General features: G+C 38.3%; 1 protein-coding gene across 7 annotated transcripts in view; it reads right to left on the bottom strand.

The window, feature by feature from the left end:
• Window positions 1-16,968, bottom strand: part of TAF4B (TATA-box binding protein associated factor 4b) — a 179,024-nt gene extending 162,056 nt beyond the window's left edge. For 3 of the 7 annotated variants that reach the window (XR_006195060.1, XR_006195061.1, XM_042909613.1), the window contains exons 1-3: window positions 16,170-16,967; window positions 2,610-2,755; window positions 433-540 (exon numbers count right to left, since the gene is read on the bottom strand). Coding sequence is in view for 5 of the 7 variants with exons in the window: in XM_042909613.1 (XP_042765547.1) it covers window positions 433-540; window positions 2,610-2,755; window positions 16,170-16,512 (597 nt within the window). In the remaining 2 variants the exon portion in view is untranslated. Of the gene's footprint in view, window positions 1-432; window positions 541-2,609; window positions 2,756-4,018; window positions 4,132-16,169 lie in introns of all 7 variants that reach the window. The other 4 variants (XM_042909612.1, XM_042909615.1, XM_042909611.1 and 1 more) reach the window with 4 other exon arrangements.
• Between the last annotated feature and the right edge of the window lie 436 nt (window positions 16,969-17,404).

Raw genomic sequence — 17,404 nt, 5'->3', positions numbered from 1 at the left:
GGACAACTCTGACAAGCCATATTTACTCCAATGTTCCCCACCTGATTGGTGGAGTCTTTACTGGGCCTACATCTAGTTCAAAGTCTTATTCTCCTTCCCTTCCACAAGTATCAATAACTAATAAGTATCCCCTACACCAAAGGGGATGTCCTAGCACCTGCTTCTAAACACTATCACACATGGCTATTGGGTGTGTTTGTATTAATTTAATACATTCAAGTAAAATTAATATTCCAAGAGCACACACCATGTTTATCCTGTGTTTCCACACCTCCAACCGTTCCCACCCACTTTGGTGTCACCAAATATCACTGAATTGCTCAAGGTTACACGGTTGTTGTGACAACCTACATATCTAGCAGGAAACAACTAAATAAAGAAAGATGAGAGAATAAGCAGTGCACACATGGACACAAGTCAGTCACAACTTACCTGTACTGAGGAAGGCTTTGGAACCGTGGTTACCACAGTAGTTCCTATTTGTGCCAACTTTTTAACAGGTGCCACTGCCACTTTCTTAACTAACTGTGAACCAGAATTCTAAGGGGGTGAGAGGGGGAGGGGAGAGAGATAACAGAATCATCAGCATTAGTAATTTTAAATCAATCAGTACTATGGTGAACATTAAACATTAAACCACTTCGGAGTGCCTGGATGGCTCAGTCAGTTAAATGTCCAACTTTGGCTCAGGTCGTGATCTCACGGTTCAGGAGTTTGAGCCCCACGTCGGGCTCTGTGCTGACAGCTCAGAGCCTGCTTTGGATCTTCTGCCCTGTCTCTCTGGCTCTTCCCCACTTGTGTGCACGCATGCTCCCTCTCTCTCTCTCTCTCTCTCTCAAATAAATAAATATTAAAAAAAAATTAAAACACTTCACCACAGCAAACTCCGTTGTTATAACTGGCTTTATATAGCCTTATAGGTTTTAAGCATATTCTCCACTGCGAACCTACCTGGTCAACTGGCAAACTGACACTACTTCATACTCCTTAAGGAGGCAACTGATTTAGCAATATCACAGTTTTTTAGCATTAAAATCTTAAACTTTACTCTTTGGCTCATACAGAAAACATATAGTTGTTTTTTTTTGGTTTTTTTTTTTTTAAGAGAGAACACAAGTTGGGAAGGGGCAGAAAGAAAGAAAGAATCTTTTTTTTTTTTTTAATTTTTAATGTTTGTTTATTTTTGAGAGAGACAGACAGAGAGCAAGGGAGGGGCAAAGAGAGAGAAACAGAACCTAAAGCAGGCTCCAGGCTCTGAGTTGTCAGCACAGAGCCTGATGCGGGACTCAAACTCACAAACCATGACATCATGACCTGAGCCGAAGTCGGACACTTAACGGACTTAGCCACTCAGGTGCCCCAAAAGAAAGAATCTTAAGCAGCCTCCACGCCCAGTGGGGAGCCTAGCACTGGGATCTGAGCTCAATTTCATGAACCTGAGATCAATTTCCTGACCTGCGCTGGAACTGAGAGTTGGATGCTTAACCAACAGAGCAGAGCTACTCAGGCACCCCAAAAACATATGGATTCTTATTTAACATTATTAAAATAGTCTGCTAATCTATCTTCTCAACTCACAGCAGTTAGATAAAGCAAACTAGAAAAGAAAGGAGCAGGGGCACCTAGGTGGCTCAGTAGGTTAAGCATCTGACTTCTGCTCAGGTTATGATCTCACAGTTTGTGAATTCAAGGCCCACATGGGGCTCTGTGCTGACAGATTGGAGCCTGGAGCCTGATTCATATTCTGTTTCTCCCTCTCTCTCTGCCCTTTCCCCACTTGTGCTCTGTCTCTTTCTCAAAAAAAAAGAACAAAAAGGAAAGGAAAGGAAAGGGAAAAGAAAAGAAAAGAAAAGAAAAGAAAAGAAAAGAGGGAAGGAGCAGCTATCATTGAAAGATACAGTAACATAGAAAATGAGAACATAGAATCAAATATTAGAGGAGAGCACAAAATGGGGGGTGAGGGTGGCAGACAGACTGCCAGAGGATATTACCACAGAACACTATGCGATCTTTCATTAGGATGAACCTGACTCATCAAGAAAATGCTATACTACATTCAGCATTTTTTATTTTACCAGAGAAAGATGTTATAATATGACACACACACACACATATATATATATATATATTTTTTTTTTTTTTTACCTCTGCCACACAAGATAAGCTTCAGTTAGTTACCTAAAAAGATTACCATGTATGTGAAACAAACCATTTTCTAACAACGCTAAATTAATGAACTATTTCGGACTTCTTAAGAAGTCATTCCTATAAGATACAGATACAAATGAATAGTATAAAACTGTAGTGTTAATGTCTTACCACAAATTAAAATTGAAGCATATTTTCTTTCCATTTAGACATGCAAAAAGCCCTTTTAACATTCCCCTGAGAAATAAAAATCTTTGAGTATGAAGACTGAATCTTTATTATTTTAGCAATTACCAAGTGACAAAACCAAACATCTTGATTAACACAAAGAAAGTGGCTCAATTCAAAAAGTTGAGCAGAATCATCTATTATTTTTATTCACAAATACACATATATTTACATGAAGATACCAGCTAGAAAACCAAGAATTAAAAAAAAAACCAAACCCTAAGGTATATTACCGGCACTGTACAGATTTTGACCGTATGAGTATTCGTTGGTATAGCTGGCCTTGAAGTTATGTTAGTAGTGGTCTCTGCTCTTGTCACAGCTTGCTGAGGAGATACCAACATCAACTGGCCACTGTTACTTTTGATTAAAACTGTTCCTAGAATTAAAAGAAAAAAACCATGACCTCTAAGCTAATAAATAAAACATAAGCATCATATATTTTGTGTTCTGACCATTTCTTTCATATTGTAAAATGTCTGAACAAATGATTAGTACACACTAAATTCTATGTACACTAATTACCATAAATAATATGGAAAAATGTTTTCACTCAAAGCTACTTAAAATATTAGAAGTCCAAGCCTATGGCCCATACTCTTGAAGAAGTCAAAACACTTTTTCTTCATGACTTCAAACTGTAAAACTACAGTAAGTAAGATGATATGGTAATGGCACCAGACTACACAAAGTGACCAATGGAATAAATTAGAGAATTCCAAAATAGGCTCAGGCAGATATGTCATATCAAATTTTCCTAAGAGGCACTGCAGATTAGTGAGGAAAAGAGCAGACCACTCAATAAGCAAGGTTGGGTCAATTAGTTATTTACATGGAAAAGATTAAAAGTGTCATACCACACACAAAACCCCTATGGCATTAAGAATACAAAGGCAAAAAGTAAAACCTTTGAAACTCTTAGATAATATACAAAATGATCTTTCTGAACTTGGGATAGGGAGACTTTCTTAAATAAATTTGACACATTCTACTATACCAAAAAAAACTTTTGTTTACCAAAAGACACTACCAAGCAAAAAAACAAACTACCAAACGGAAAAAAAAAAATTTTAGTTCACTTATGTTTGAAGAATGAATATCAAAAATGAACAAAACACAGATGCCAATGACAGGGAAAGGTAAATTAAGACCACAGTGAGATATCACTTTATATCTACCTAGATGGGCAAAAATTAAGAAGTCCAAAGACAACATTAAGTGTTAGATGTGCAGCAACAAGAACTCTAACATCCTGATGATGGTAATGTAACATGGTAGAATTGCTTTGTTCAACTTTACATGATTGTGCCAAACTGATTCCCATTTGTACTCTCTAACCCAGTAGTATTTCTAATCTAAAGAAATTCTTGTCCATGTCAGTAGGAGGCACAAACGAGAATATTCACAGTTGATGTTCCATTTCTGGAATGGGAGCATCAAGAGCTCAACAAACCTGCCCCCTAGCAAAGCAAGCATAACTGGTGAAAATTATTTTTAAAAACATCATTTAGAGTCTTTGGAAATTGCCTGAAGGCATACAGAAAATGACTACACCATTATTAAAGAGGATTTACTAAAACTCCGTAAGAACAGCAAGAATCTGTGGCATCTGAACCATGACCTGCTCCCTTTTCCTTCTCACATCAGGCAGTGTGGTCAACACAGGGCCTCTTCCTCTCCCAAGCTCCCAGTTGAGGCTATGGTATCTTCCTGGAAGGAGCAGGCCACCAGCATTTCTGATCTCCCCCAAATGAGCTGCATACAACAGAGGACAAATTTGAGATAAGTGTATCCAAAAGTTTCCAGGCTTCTTCTTTTACTCATCTCTACTCATAAAAGGAAGGCTCTACACCTCAGGGATGGAACACTAAAAATACCTGGACCCCAGTGTCCTTCACCCTAGTTATTTTGTAGGAGTTATTCCATGCTGGGAGAGGTAAGCAGGTAAGATCAAAGGCTACCACCCATGCCTAGTACCCCACTCCTAAAGCAGGGATATTGCCCACAGAGAAGTATGCCACAGTCCTGGTCCCCGCTCCAAATATCTCCCCAGAGAAGCTGACTTTATTTCAACACAGCATGGGCAAACTCAAAGGTAAGAGCACTCTCAAATACAATAAACAATTAAAAGAAGGATGGTAGCTTCATGACCCATACAAGATAGGCAACAGGCCTAGCTCTAGTTTACCAGAGAGAACCAGATAAAGAGATAACTAAGAAGGGTCTTCCTGATGTCAGAACAAACGTGAAACAATAAACCTAAAAAATTAACCAGTAAAGGAGCCTAAATTTAATTGGATCAGACTGTGGAGCAAGCTAGGCTCTAGGGCATTGTTGAAAAAAATAGGGCAATTGGCTGGCAACCAATAGAGCTTAATAGCTATGTGTGGTTATCAACAGAGAGGCACAGCTAAACAGGATTCAGAGAAAGTCAGAGAGAGCCCTGCTAAAACCAAGGCTGTGCCCTCTGAGGTGCAACTCAGTGGCTTCCCATTGTAGGGAAAATAGATTTCACTAACAATCTAGCCAAACAACAATACACTCAAGGGAATAGGGGACAGTACCCAGAGTTGCTACAATATATTACTTTTGAATAGCAAATTACAGTACATGCAAAGAAAAAGAAAAGTGTGACACACAGGAAAAAAAGGCAAAGCAACAGAAACCACTCACGAGAGAGACTAGATGTTAGTTTCTAACAACAGAAACTTCAAAGTAAACATTATATATTTGTTCAAAAGACAAAAGGAAACCATCTTAAAAAAGCAAAGGAAGGTATGATGAGATCACCAAATAGAGACTATCCCTAGAGAGATAGGTACCATAAAAAATAACTTCTGTAGTTAAAAAGCACAATAACAAAAAATTCACTAGAGGGGTTTGACAGTGAAACTGAGTAAGTAGAAGAAAGATCAGTGAACTTGAAGATAGATCAACAGATTATTAAATCCAAAGAAAGGAGAGGAAAAAAGAATAAAGAAAAATGAACAGAGCCTCAGAGAAATGTGGAACACTGATAGGCACCACAACACGGGCATAATGTGAGTACCAGAGAGGGAGAACAAGAGAAACATAAAGAGAGAGAGGTAAAGAAACAGAAAAACATTCAAAGAAATAGTGGCTGACTGAGCCACCCAGGAGCCCAGACATTTTTGCCTTTTGATTGAATTATTTAGACCATTCACATTGCATGATATATAGTTGGGTTTAGGTGTGCCATTTATTTTTGTTTCTGTATATTTCCTCTCCTTTTTGTTTCTCTCTTTTTTTCCCCTGATTTCATCTGCATTAAGTGAGTATTTTCTAGTGTAACACTTAAATTTCTTTATAATTTTTCAATACATATATTTAGAGATTCTATAGGCTACAATAGAGTTTGCAATATATATCGTATTAGAATTTATTTCACGTCTGTATTAACTTATTTGGGTGAGATATAGAAACATTTCTCCTATTTAGCTCATTTTCCTCTCACTTTTATTTTTGTGCTATTATTGTTCTATATATTGTATCTAGATATATTAGAAACCCAACAATACCTTGTTATTATCACATAATATAACTGTATGGTTTTTAAAGAAACTGACAGAAGAAAGGAGCAAAGGATGTATTTGTAGCATTTGTTTCATTACTTTTGCATTTGCCATTTCTGGTTTTCTTCATTTGTTCCTATGGATTTGAGATTTCATCTAAGGTAATTTCCTTAGTGCAATACAACTTTACTCCTACTCACTTTCTGTTGTTATTCACAAATATATTATTTTAATGGTATAGTCCCAACAATATAATTATATACATACTGTTCTATACAATTGGTTTTTAAACAATTTTTTAAATTAAGAGAAGAAAGCAGAATTAACATACATTTATATTGTCATGATTTCGGCTCAAGTCATGACCTCATGGTTTGTGAGTTCAAGTCCCATATCAGGCTCTGCACGGATAGTGGAATTCTTGGAATTCTCTCTCTCTCTCTCTCTCTCTCTCTGCTCCTCCCCTGCTCACATTCTCTTTCTCAAAATAAATAAACTTTAAAAAAAAAAGATATACAACAGCAACCATAAGAAAACTAGAGTGGTCAGACCAATATTAGACAAAATAGACTACGTATGTTACTAGAGATAAAGAGGGGCATTTTATAACTGATGTAACACCCAATGGGTCAGGAATATGAATATGTACCCAAAAACAAAGCCCAAAATATACAAAGCAAAAGCTGATGTAAGCGAAGTGAAAAACAGAAATTCAATGATAATAGTTGAGAGATTTCAATACCCCACTTTCCACAACGGATAGACAACTATATAGAAATCAACAAGGAAATCAAATACTCGATCAATACTATAAACCAACCAACCAAACACATCCATAGAATACTCCACCCAACAACAGCATTCTCCATAAGTGCACATGGAACATTCTCAATGTTAGGACATAAAATAAGCTCCAATAAATTTAAAAAGACTAAAATCATACAATGTATAGTCTCCAACTACAATGGAATGAAATTTTAAATCAGTAACAAAAAGAAATTGAGGGAATTCACAAATATTTAGAAATTAATTACTTCTAAGTAATCAGTTGGTCAATGAAGAAATCACAAGGGAAATAGGAAAATACTTTGAAAGGAGTGAAAATGAAGACATAATATACCAAAATTTATAGAATGCAGCTAAAGCAGGGTTTAGTGGGGCATTTATAGTCATAAATGATGGTATTTAAAAAGAAAAAAGATTCAAATCAATAACTTAAACTTCCATCTTAAGATACAGGGTTGGGGGGGCAGCAAAATAAAAACTAAAGCAAGCAGATGAAAAGAAAACAATGAAGATTAAAGCAGAATTAAATAGAGTATAAAAACAAAGGAGAAAAAGAAAAGCAAAAGTTGGTTCTGGGAAAAGACCAACAAAACTGAAAAACCTTTACCAGACTGCTCAAACTACTAAAACCAAGAATGGAAAAAAAAAAAAAAAAAAAAGAGAGAATATTACTATTAATCTTATAGAAAGATGGATAAAGGAATACTGTAAGCAACTGTGAATCCATAAATTAGATGACATATATGAAATAGGCAAATACCTAAAAACAAAAACTACTATAACTGACTAAAGAAAATAGGCAACCTGAATAGGTCCAACAAATGAATTTAATTATTAATCAAAAAGTGTCCACAAGATACGCCCAGGTCCAGATGGCTTCACTGGTGAAGTCTATCAAAAATCCAAGGAAAACTTGATACAAATCATTCACAAACTCTTCCAAAAAAGTAGAAAAGAATGAAGCACGTCTCAACTCATTCTGCAAGGTCAGTATTACCATGATACCAAAACTAGACAAGGACATCACAAGAAAACAGAAACCAATATGTCTTATGAATATAGATACAAAAATTTCCAACAAAGTACTAGCAAACTGAATCCAGTAGCACAAAAAAGTAATATCACGTAATATCCATCTCACTGCATAAGGCTGGTCTAACATAAAAAAGTTACTACAAAACAACCTATCAAAATAGGACAAAACCACATGATCATCTCAACAGATGCAGAAAAAGCATTTGACAAAATCTAACACCCCTTTTATCATGATGAAAACACTCAATAAAATAGGAATAAAAGCAAACCTCCTCAAACTGATAAAAGAGATCTATAAAAGACTCACACCTAACATCATATGTCATGGTGAAGGACTAAATGATTTCCCTTTAAGATTAGGAACAAGACAAAGATTACTGATGAGGAATGAGACAAGGATACCTGCAATCACTGCTTCTATTCCACATTGTATTCAGAGTTCTAACCAGGGCAATTAAGCAAGAAAATGAAATAAAAGGCATCCAAAGAAAGAAGTAAAATTATCCATTCACAGATAATACAATCTTATATACAGATATCATATAAATCCATGAAAAAATATTAAAACCAATAAACAAGTTCAGCTAGGCAGCAGGATACAGAATATATAAAAATCAGCTGTATTTTTATATACATTTGCAATGAATGACTAAACGGAACAAAGAAAACAATTTCATTTACAATAGCACCAAAAATAATAATATACTGGCAAGTTTAACAAAGTAAGTATAACACCAATACTCTGGAAACTACACAAAGCTATTTAAATTTTTTTTGAGAGAGAGATAGAGGGCGTTGACACGTGAGCAGGGGATGGGTGGAGAGAGACTCTTCAGCAGTATCTACACTTATTGGTGGAGCCTGGAGCAGGGATGGGGGGTTGGATCTTATGACCCTGAGATCATGATCTGAGGCAAAATCAGGAGTGGGACACTTAACCAACTGAGCCACCCAGGTGCCCCCAGAAACCACAAAATGCTGTTGAAGGAAATTAAAGACCTAAATAAATCAAGTGGCTCAGTCAGTTAAGTGTCCCACTTCGGCTCAGGTCATGATATCACGGTTCTTGAGTTCAAGCCCCTCATTGGTCTCTGTGCTGAGAGCTCGAGCCTGGAGCCTGCTTCTGATTCTGTGTCTCCCTCTCTCTCTGCTCCTCCCTCACTCATTTTCTCCCTCAAATAAATACACATTAAAAAAAAAAAAAAAGACCTAAATAAATGGACACTTCATATTTGTGGATCTAGAGACTTACTACTTACCTTGTAGGATCATTAAAGGGGATTAAATAAGACAATACTTTTGAGCAGACTTTTGAACTTTAAAGTTATCAATTGTAGTAGTTGTTATTAATGTCAAAAGGTCTACAATACAAACTTTTCTTCTAGTAAGTACTCAAAACAGCAGTAGGAAGTAATATTAGAATAGTTGCAGACAGACAATACTGAGAATAAAATAACAAGAGCTCATCTAAAGTCAATGCTCTTCTGACTGAAGTGTTTATCCCAAAAGTCCAATTCCAATGAGCAACAACCTAGTGAAACGCACTTAAAAACACACAAAGGAAACTGAACATTAGTCTCTTTTGTGAAAACCACCTACCAAGCCTCTGAATCAAATCCTAATAAATATGATTCATTTTCCAAACATAAAAGGATACACAGTTTTGCCTACTTATCCTACAGAAATGTTAAAAAAAATTAATTACACATTAGGTTACGGAGCACCTTTCCTCTAAAAATATTAAGATGTTAAAGTGTAGGGGCGCCTGGGTGGCTCAGTTGGTTAAGTGATTAACTTCAGCTCAGGTCATGATCTTGCAGTTTGTGAGTTCGAGCCCTGCGTCAGGCTCTGTGCTGACAGCTCAGAGCCTGGAGCCTACTTCGGATTCTGTGTCTCCCCCTCTCTCCACCCCTCCCCGGCTCACGCTCTGTGTCTGTCTGTCAATAATAAATAAACGCTAAAAAAAAAAAAATTTAAAAAAAAGTGTAAAGTGGTCTGGTATCCACCTTCTATCTGGTACATAATTTAACATACTCTATTCATCTGCCCAGTGAACTATTATATGCCAAGTTGCCTTTCCTATTTTGTCTTGGTTGCAAGTTGATCCAGATGGTGGTTCTAATTTGTCCATATTCCCAGCAATGGTAAATAGTAAATACTGAAAGAATAGCAGGCCCATCCAAATCTAAGACTCAGAAAAACTTTAGAATTCATCTATTGTAACTTCACATCTATACATAACTGCCTGACTGGTGACCTTCTAGTCTCTATTGAAATAAGTCCAGAATTAGGAAGGTAGAGAGGTATAAATGCCCCTTCTTCACAAGTAGATTAGAAATACAAAGTTATTCCTTAATATGGAATCAAAATATTCTTCCCATTAATATTCAGAGATAGGATGTTCCCTTGTGCAATCTCACAAAATAAGCTTACTTTCATTACCATAGGACAGTACTTTGAACACTTAAAGGCAGCTAAACATACCCAAAGTTGTATTCTTGCTCAGGCACCATGGCCCCAATTCCTTTAATTTTTCAAATCAGTTTCCCTTATTGAGCTTAAAGTCACTTAAATTTCTCTCTCAGTCTAATAATTCTTTGAGTGAGTAAAAGAAAAAATTAAAATCAATCAGTAAGTTTTTATCCCAGGTTCTACTATCAGTTATGGCACATCTCCTCTATCCTCCATTTACACCGTTGATTTGTCAAAACAGAACTTCTATTTACCTTTACTAAATTTCACCTTTTAAAAGTAGGATGTTTCCAGGTGATTTTACTTTCTTTTTAACTTGTCATATTTGTTTTTATACGTGCATGTATTAGTTTACAAAAATAATACTGTTGGAGAAAAATTAAGCCCGGAATAATTTATGGAAATTCTCAGAATCTATTTGATTTTCAGGAGAGGAACTGTGTCTACCTTATTTACCACTGCATTCATGGTAATGAGCATAGAACCTAGCATATACTTAACACTGACATATATAAGTTAAAAAAATATATGAATAACTTTAAAGCACTCTTATTTCCTTGATCCAGAAATTCCAAAGTTCTTATTATCTGTCCCAAGAAAATAATCAACACACACACCACAATCTAAATACAAAACATCTGATATACTTTTATTTGTAAGTAATTTTCTTTTTTTAATGTTTCTTTTTAATTTCTTTTAATGTTTATTTATTTTTGAGAGAGAAAGAGAACGAACACGAACAAGTGGGAGAGGGGTAGACAGAAAGGGAGACACAGAATCAGAAGTTGGCTCCAGGCTCTGAGCTGTCAGCACAGAGCTCGATGCAGTGCTTGAACCCATGATTGGGAGATTATGACCTGAGCTGAAGTCAGATGCTTAACCAACTGAGCCACCCAGGTGCCCCTATAAATAACTTTTTAAACAAAAAAAGCATAAGCAACCTAAATGAATAGAGAAAATGTTAAATAATGGATTACACACCCATTAAAATTAAGTTTCTGAGGTTATAAAATACAAATAGTCACTATATAATGGTAAGTGAAAAGCAGGATATAAAAATTATACAATAGAATCCCAATTATGTAAAATTAGAGGAAGCACACATACATTTTTTTCTCAAAGAAACTAAAAGCTTTAGGGGAGTGAAATGTTCTATATCTTGGAATGGTGGCTATACCTTTGTCAAATTTTTCAAAACTTACTGTAAATGGTTTCCATTTTAAAATAAATGTACATGTAAAAAACTGTAGCTCCATAAAGTTTACATTAAAAAAGGAGACTAAAAGATACACTTAAAATATCTGAGGATAATTTTTCAGTATTTTCCAAATTGTCTCTAACAAACATATAAAAATGGGGACACATAGACATTGAGGTTATTTCAAAATCCATCTTTTTGCATGGAGACCAATGCAGGGCTTGAACTCATGACTCTGAGATCAATATCTGAGTTGAGATTAAGAGTCGGATGCTTAACCAACTGAGCCACCCAGAAATCCAACCTCTTAAATTACAGTGAATTTGGTGGATGTCATACGTATTAGATCAACAGTGCCCAGAGTACCTATAGCCAACTGCTATACAGGTACCTTAAATACTCCAGACATGCCTGCTATGCAACTCTGTATTCCACACAAATGGTGTTCCCTAGAGTTCTGCAACATGTAGACCTATATACTTATCTTAGTTAATCCATATGATACTCCTGTGAAGAAGGTATGATCCAATTTTACACGTAAGAAAACTGATATTGAGGATGAGGTTAATAAACTTACCCAAGATCACAAAGCTAATAGGTGGTAGAGCTGGGATTCAAATCCAGGTCTGATTCCAAGGCCAATGTTCTGCCCTGTATTGCTACACTTCACTACTTTCCACAAAGGCTAACTCTCCAAGCCCCTTGTTATCTACAAATTTGATCAGCACACTTATTCCTTACTCTGTGGCCCTGAACTACACCTTCCCAGCTATCGTATACTATATACTTACTTTACTTCACAAAAACAAGAGCCCTCTTGGGCACAGTTATTCAGTCAGTAAAAAAATCTATAACATTATCATCCAGCCACATTTTTCTACATTTAAAGTCTCTCTCTCTCCACTCAATTATAGGGCTCATCTTCTATTAACATTAATTAAAGTTAAGTCCGGAAAATTACTATTGGATTCCATAGGTACCCTTTTAAAATTAAGTATTAACATTGTTGATTACGCATTTGAACAATTTTCTGGGGATAAAAATTTGGTAATCCTATTAAAAGATTACCTTTTGAACCAGCAATTCCACTTCTAGCAATTTATTCTTTAAAATACACATTTATAGAACTGCGCAAAAATACACCAAGATGTTTATTATAGCATCATTTATAATAACAGAAAGTAGTGCAAACGATATCGATGTCTATGAACAGGAAAGTGGTCAAAAAATGATGGTACGTTGATACAATGGACTACTAAGGAATTTTTTTTTTTTTTTTAACGTTTATTTATTTTTGAGACAGAGAGAGACAGAGCATGAACAGGGGAGGGGCAGAGAGAGAGGGAGACACAGAATCTGAAACAGGCTCCAGGCTCTGAGCTGTCAGCACAGAGCCCGACGCGGGGCTCGAACTCACGGACCGTGAGATCATGACCTGAGCCGAAGTCGGACGCTTAACCGACCAAGCCACCCAGGCACCCCTAAGGAATTTTTTTAAAAATGAGGAAGAGAGGGAGGGCAGGGTGGGTGATGGGTATTGAGGAGGGCACCTTTTGGGATGAGCACTGGGTGTTGTATGGAAACCAATCTGACAGTAAATTTCATATATTAAAAAATTAAAAAAAATAAAAAAAATAAAAAAATAATAAAAATGAGGAAGATTTATACGTAGTAACATGAAAAGGATAACAAATTGTTAACAGTAATACTCTGGTGAAGGGTGTATTACACTTCAGTATTGTTTTTTTGTTTTTTTGTTTTTTTTTACAGAACATATGTCACTTTTATAAGCAGAATAAGCAAAGCAATCAAGAATAAAATACACTGATATGTGTAATGGCCCTTGGAACCCCTTAGGGGTTGCAGCCCTATTGCCCTCTGATCTCTCCACATATACTAATACGTGCATTCAAATTCTCCAGCCTCCTCTGAGCAAGGAACTTAGCTAGGTGCTGGATAATAAAGTCAGGGTCCCTACCGTCATGCAATACCCTGGATAATAAAGCCAAGAGTCCCTACCCTCATGTAATATCCTTTTGATGAAGCCAGGGTAGAAACAAGAAGCACTAGCTTTTCCAGTAACTGGTTCAGGAATCTAAGATCCAAATCCTATGCCATGTCTCAGCATGAAGGAGGTGATGAAAAAAGACCTGAAGCATTTTACAAGTTACTTTCACTAACTTCTGTACAGTACGACCGTCAAACAGAATCTACCACAGTTTATGACCTAACAGAAGCAACCAAATCCTTGATCATCATTCTCAAACAAGTGACAGAAGAGACACAGAATACCAAAAACAGAAAGAGCCACAGTCTGGCCTAAAATCCCACATGTTCAGAAAAGAGAAGACCAAGAAGACCAAAGAAATTACCAGAAACATTCAACAGAATAATTTTCAGAGCTTTGCTACAGCTTCTTTCATTTCCTCACAATGCCTCCCCTTTTTATTTCCAGCCCCTGCTCCCTAGAAAAACTTGTGGTGCATACGTATATTTTTAAAAACCAGTTCTGTTCATTGAGAAAATTCTGAAGTAAACAGAAATGAAATACTTAAAGTATTCATTATCTTGGAAAAAGAAGAGTGAACTTCTATATGTTTTAAGCATCCCTGAGTAATCAATTGCTAATCCTCAGGATATAAAAGAAACAGTACAAGACTCATAACTTTTACTGTGTTTTCATTTCATTCCTCAACTATTGGTTATCTTACTGTGCACTAACGAGAGCACAAATGTTAGTATGCTTTTCTGCCACCCACCAGCTGAAATTCCCAAAAGCTGCTCTTCAAAGCATCTTCCCACCTCCTCTGTAAATAACAATTCCTAAAGGCTGTTTATGTCCTCTGTAGTGGAAGTTTCTCCACGGTCAATAGCCTAAAGTGTTTTTACTGTAGTGCACACCTAGGTTGTGGTCTTGGTTTATGGCTATGCAGCTCTGGTAAGTTTCAGTTTTGGTTTCTTTGTGTACAAAAGATTAGGCTCTAAAATTCTGTCACTCTTAGCTCTGATACTCAATTAGGCATAGTCTACACACACACCAAGTGGTAAGCATAGTGTGTAAAGAGTAAACAGACCCAGGGGCGCCTGGGTGGCTCAGTCGGTTAAGCGGCCGACTTCAGCTCAGGTCATCATCTCACAGTCTGTGAGTTCGAGCCCCGCATCGGGCTCTGTGCTGATGGCTCAGAGCCTGGAGCCTGCTTCGGATTCTGTGTCTCCCTCTCTGACCCTCCCCGCTCATCCTCTGTCTCTCTCGGTCTCAAAAATAAATAAACATTAAAAAAAAAAAAAAAAAGAGTAAACAGACCTGGATTCAAATTCCCTCTGACACCCATGAGGTGTCTGGCATTGGACAAATTATTTACGCTTAGAAACCTCTTTATTTGCTACCTATTATGACCAACAAAAAGAATATAAATATGAAAGTGTGTATAGCACGTATGCCAGTGATTACTGATTAGTTTCCACTTACCAGCAAGTTTTCACTCTTGACAGTTCCTCTATTTTAATGCTTTTTTGACTGTTTCTAAACAATCTTCACTGACAAGAATTTAGTTTTTAACAAATTAGGAGGTGATTTCATTCAAACACATTCATTAAGTACTTTACAAGTATATGCAGGATGACAATTTAGAACCGACAGAAAATGTATCCAGTGGCATACACGGCATAGCCTTAAATATAGATATATATATGTGTGTATATATATATATATATATACACACATATATATATCTTGTAGAATACAAAACTGAAACAGAACTTCATCAAAAGTGAAGAACATGATCTTTCCACAACATTCTTGATCAAATAGAACACTGGCTACAAAAGAGCCCCTATCATTTTGCTAGGGGATACTGAAATTTTGAATCAAATGCTTCACTCCTATACCATCTTTGCAGGTCTGAGATCCAAATACTACTAATAAAATAAACAGAAGACAATATAATTACGAGAAGAGTTCACTCCAAAGAATGTGAGATGTGTCTTTTTTCCCGGCTGAAAACTCCAAGACACCTTCAGTTGAGGAAAGAAAGCAGAACACTCAAATTTACAATATGCTGAAGAGTCACAAAGCAAAATCTTTACGTAAATCATGAAAAACAGCTCAAACATGTAGACCCTTCCATAAAAAGTGGTCACAGGCTAACTGCAGCATTCACACACTGTTTCAGATTTAAGAATCGCATGCCTCTGACAGGTCAACTCTGGCATTTGCTGGGAATGAGTGGTAATCTTCTAACTGAAAACTACAACCATCACACATCTAAAGATTGTGAGGGAAGCAGCATTATTCATTTCTGGTACTAGAAAAGCAGTGAACTTATTTTAGCTAGCTTAAATTTAAAATCCTCTTTTAGTCTTAACACACAAGAACTTAAACTTTAAAAAAAAAAAAAGATATGGTTATCTAAGCATGTAGATATATAAATTGGTCTCTTCTGCACATGAAAATAAACTTTAGTTATATTCTATCTTCCTCCACCTAGGAGCTAGTGCCTCAAAGGTCCTCCTGAATATACTGTTCCAGCTTTCACTGTGTCATTTAGGTGAAAAGATTCTTTCCTTAAATATGGAAAGAAAAACTGTTGCAGTAATGACTCAAAGAGGCTATATCAATTGTAAAGCCAAATCACTGCCCTGCCAAGTCGATTATGAAAGGTTCTCTTAGCTGAGTTTTTTAAAGCTAACAGCATGAAGGCACAATCCGGAGCTGCGACGTTTCCCGTGTCACCACTGGCTGGAAAAGCTGGAAAAGGTGATCGACATACCTGGAGGAAGCTGCAAATTAGCAGGCAACTGGATTGTTGTGGTGTTGGGGGCTTTCACAGCGACTATCTGAGGAGCAGGCAGCGGAGGACCGCTGCTGAGTTTAGGAAGAGCGCTGACAGAAGCCACTTTGGTCACCAGGGTCCCCACGGGGGACCGCAGGGGCTGGGACACCGTGGACTCCACACAGACACTGACAGGAGCCTTAGTCACGGCGCCCAAGGCCACCGGAGTGCTCTCCACCCGCACAGGGAGAGTCCCAGCGGGGGCCATGGTCACGGTCCCGGAGGCGCTCACACCGGCGGGAGGAGCGGCGCCGGCCGGTTCCGTGAGACCCGCGGGCATCCCCCAGGTGGATCAGCGGCAGCTGCGACGCTGCCGTTCCGGGAGCAGAGGCGAAGGGAGGCTTGACAAGCTGCAGCCGACTCCAGAGCAGTTCCGGCTCCACAGCATCGCTAGGGAGAGGCGCAGGGGCCGCGACACAGAAGTCAGTGACGGACGCCGGCTGGACACAGACCCGCGCGTCCCAGACCTCCCTCCGGTTAGTGCGGCCCCGGCTGCAGCAACATCTGCCCGGCCGCTCGCCGCTTCCTCCGGGGAGCTCACACGTGCGCCGGCTCAGCCCGGCGCCTCAGCCTCGGGTCCCGCTACAGCGGAGCCCGGCTGCGCGGTTCCCGGAAGGGCGTCACTCCGGCTCCCACCACCCAGAAAAACTCTGCGCCCCAGTTCCCCCGCCAGAAATTTAAAAACTACAAACCCGGAGCGCCCCAAAGCCCCCTACACACACTCGGCGTGGCCCCACCGCGCGGCCACGCCAGCCATGTTTATATAGCCACGCGGAGACCTCGCGCACGCGCACAGGCCGCCGCCGCCGCCCCGGGCTTCCCCCGGAATCCGGCTCTGTGATTGGCCACATACTGGAATCGCGCTCGTGACGTCACTAGGGACGCCTCCAGAGGGCGTTAGAATCTTCCCCCAGAATCAGGAGGAAGGTGGGTCAAGTTGCCAAAAATCTACCGTGTGGGAGGGGCGGGCCGCACTTGGAGAACTGCGACATTCGCGTTCCTCTTCTTGGTATTCCCAGTTGTATGTTCCTTTAAAAGCCAGGAGTGTAATTTCTACACGCTTCTACTTTTTTAAGGAAAAATGTGGCGGACTGGTTTCGGAGAGCGGTTTAACTCAGAAAGAATCACGCTTCCTCTGTTTTTCTGCGGGCTTTGCCCTACAGCGTCGCCAA

Source organism: Panthera leo, chromosome D3, assembly GCF_018350215.1.
Source record: "Panthera leo isolate Ple1 chromosome D3, P.leo_Ple1_pat1.1, whole genome shotgun sequence".
Classification (NCBI taxonomy): domain Eukaryota; kingdom Metazoa; phylum Chordata; class Mammalia; order Carnivora; family Felidae; genus Panthera; species Panthera leo.
Note: the sequence above shows the minus strand (reverse complement) of the source record. Positions and strands in the feature narration are given on the sequence as shown.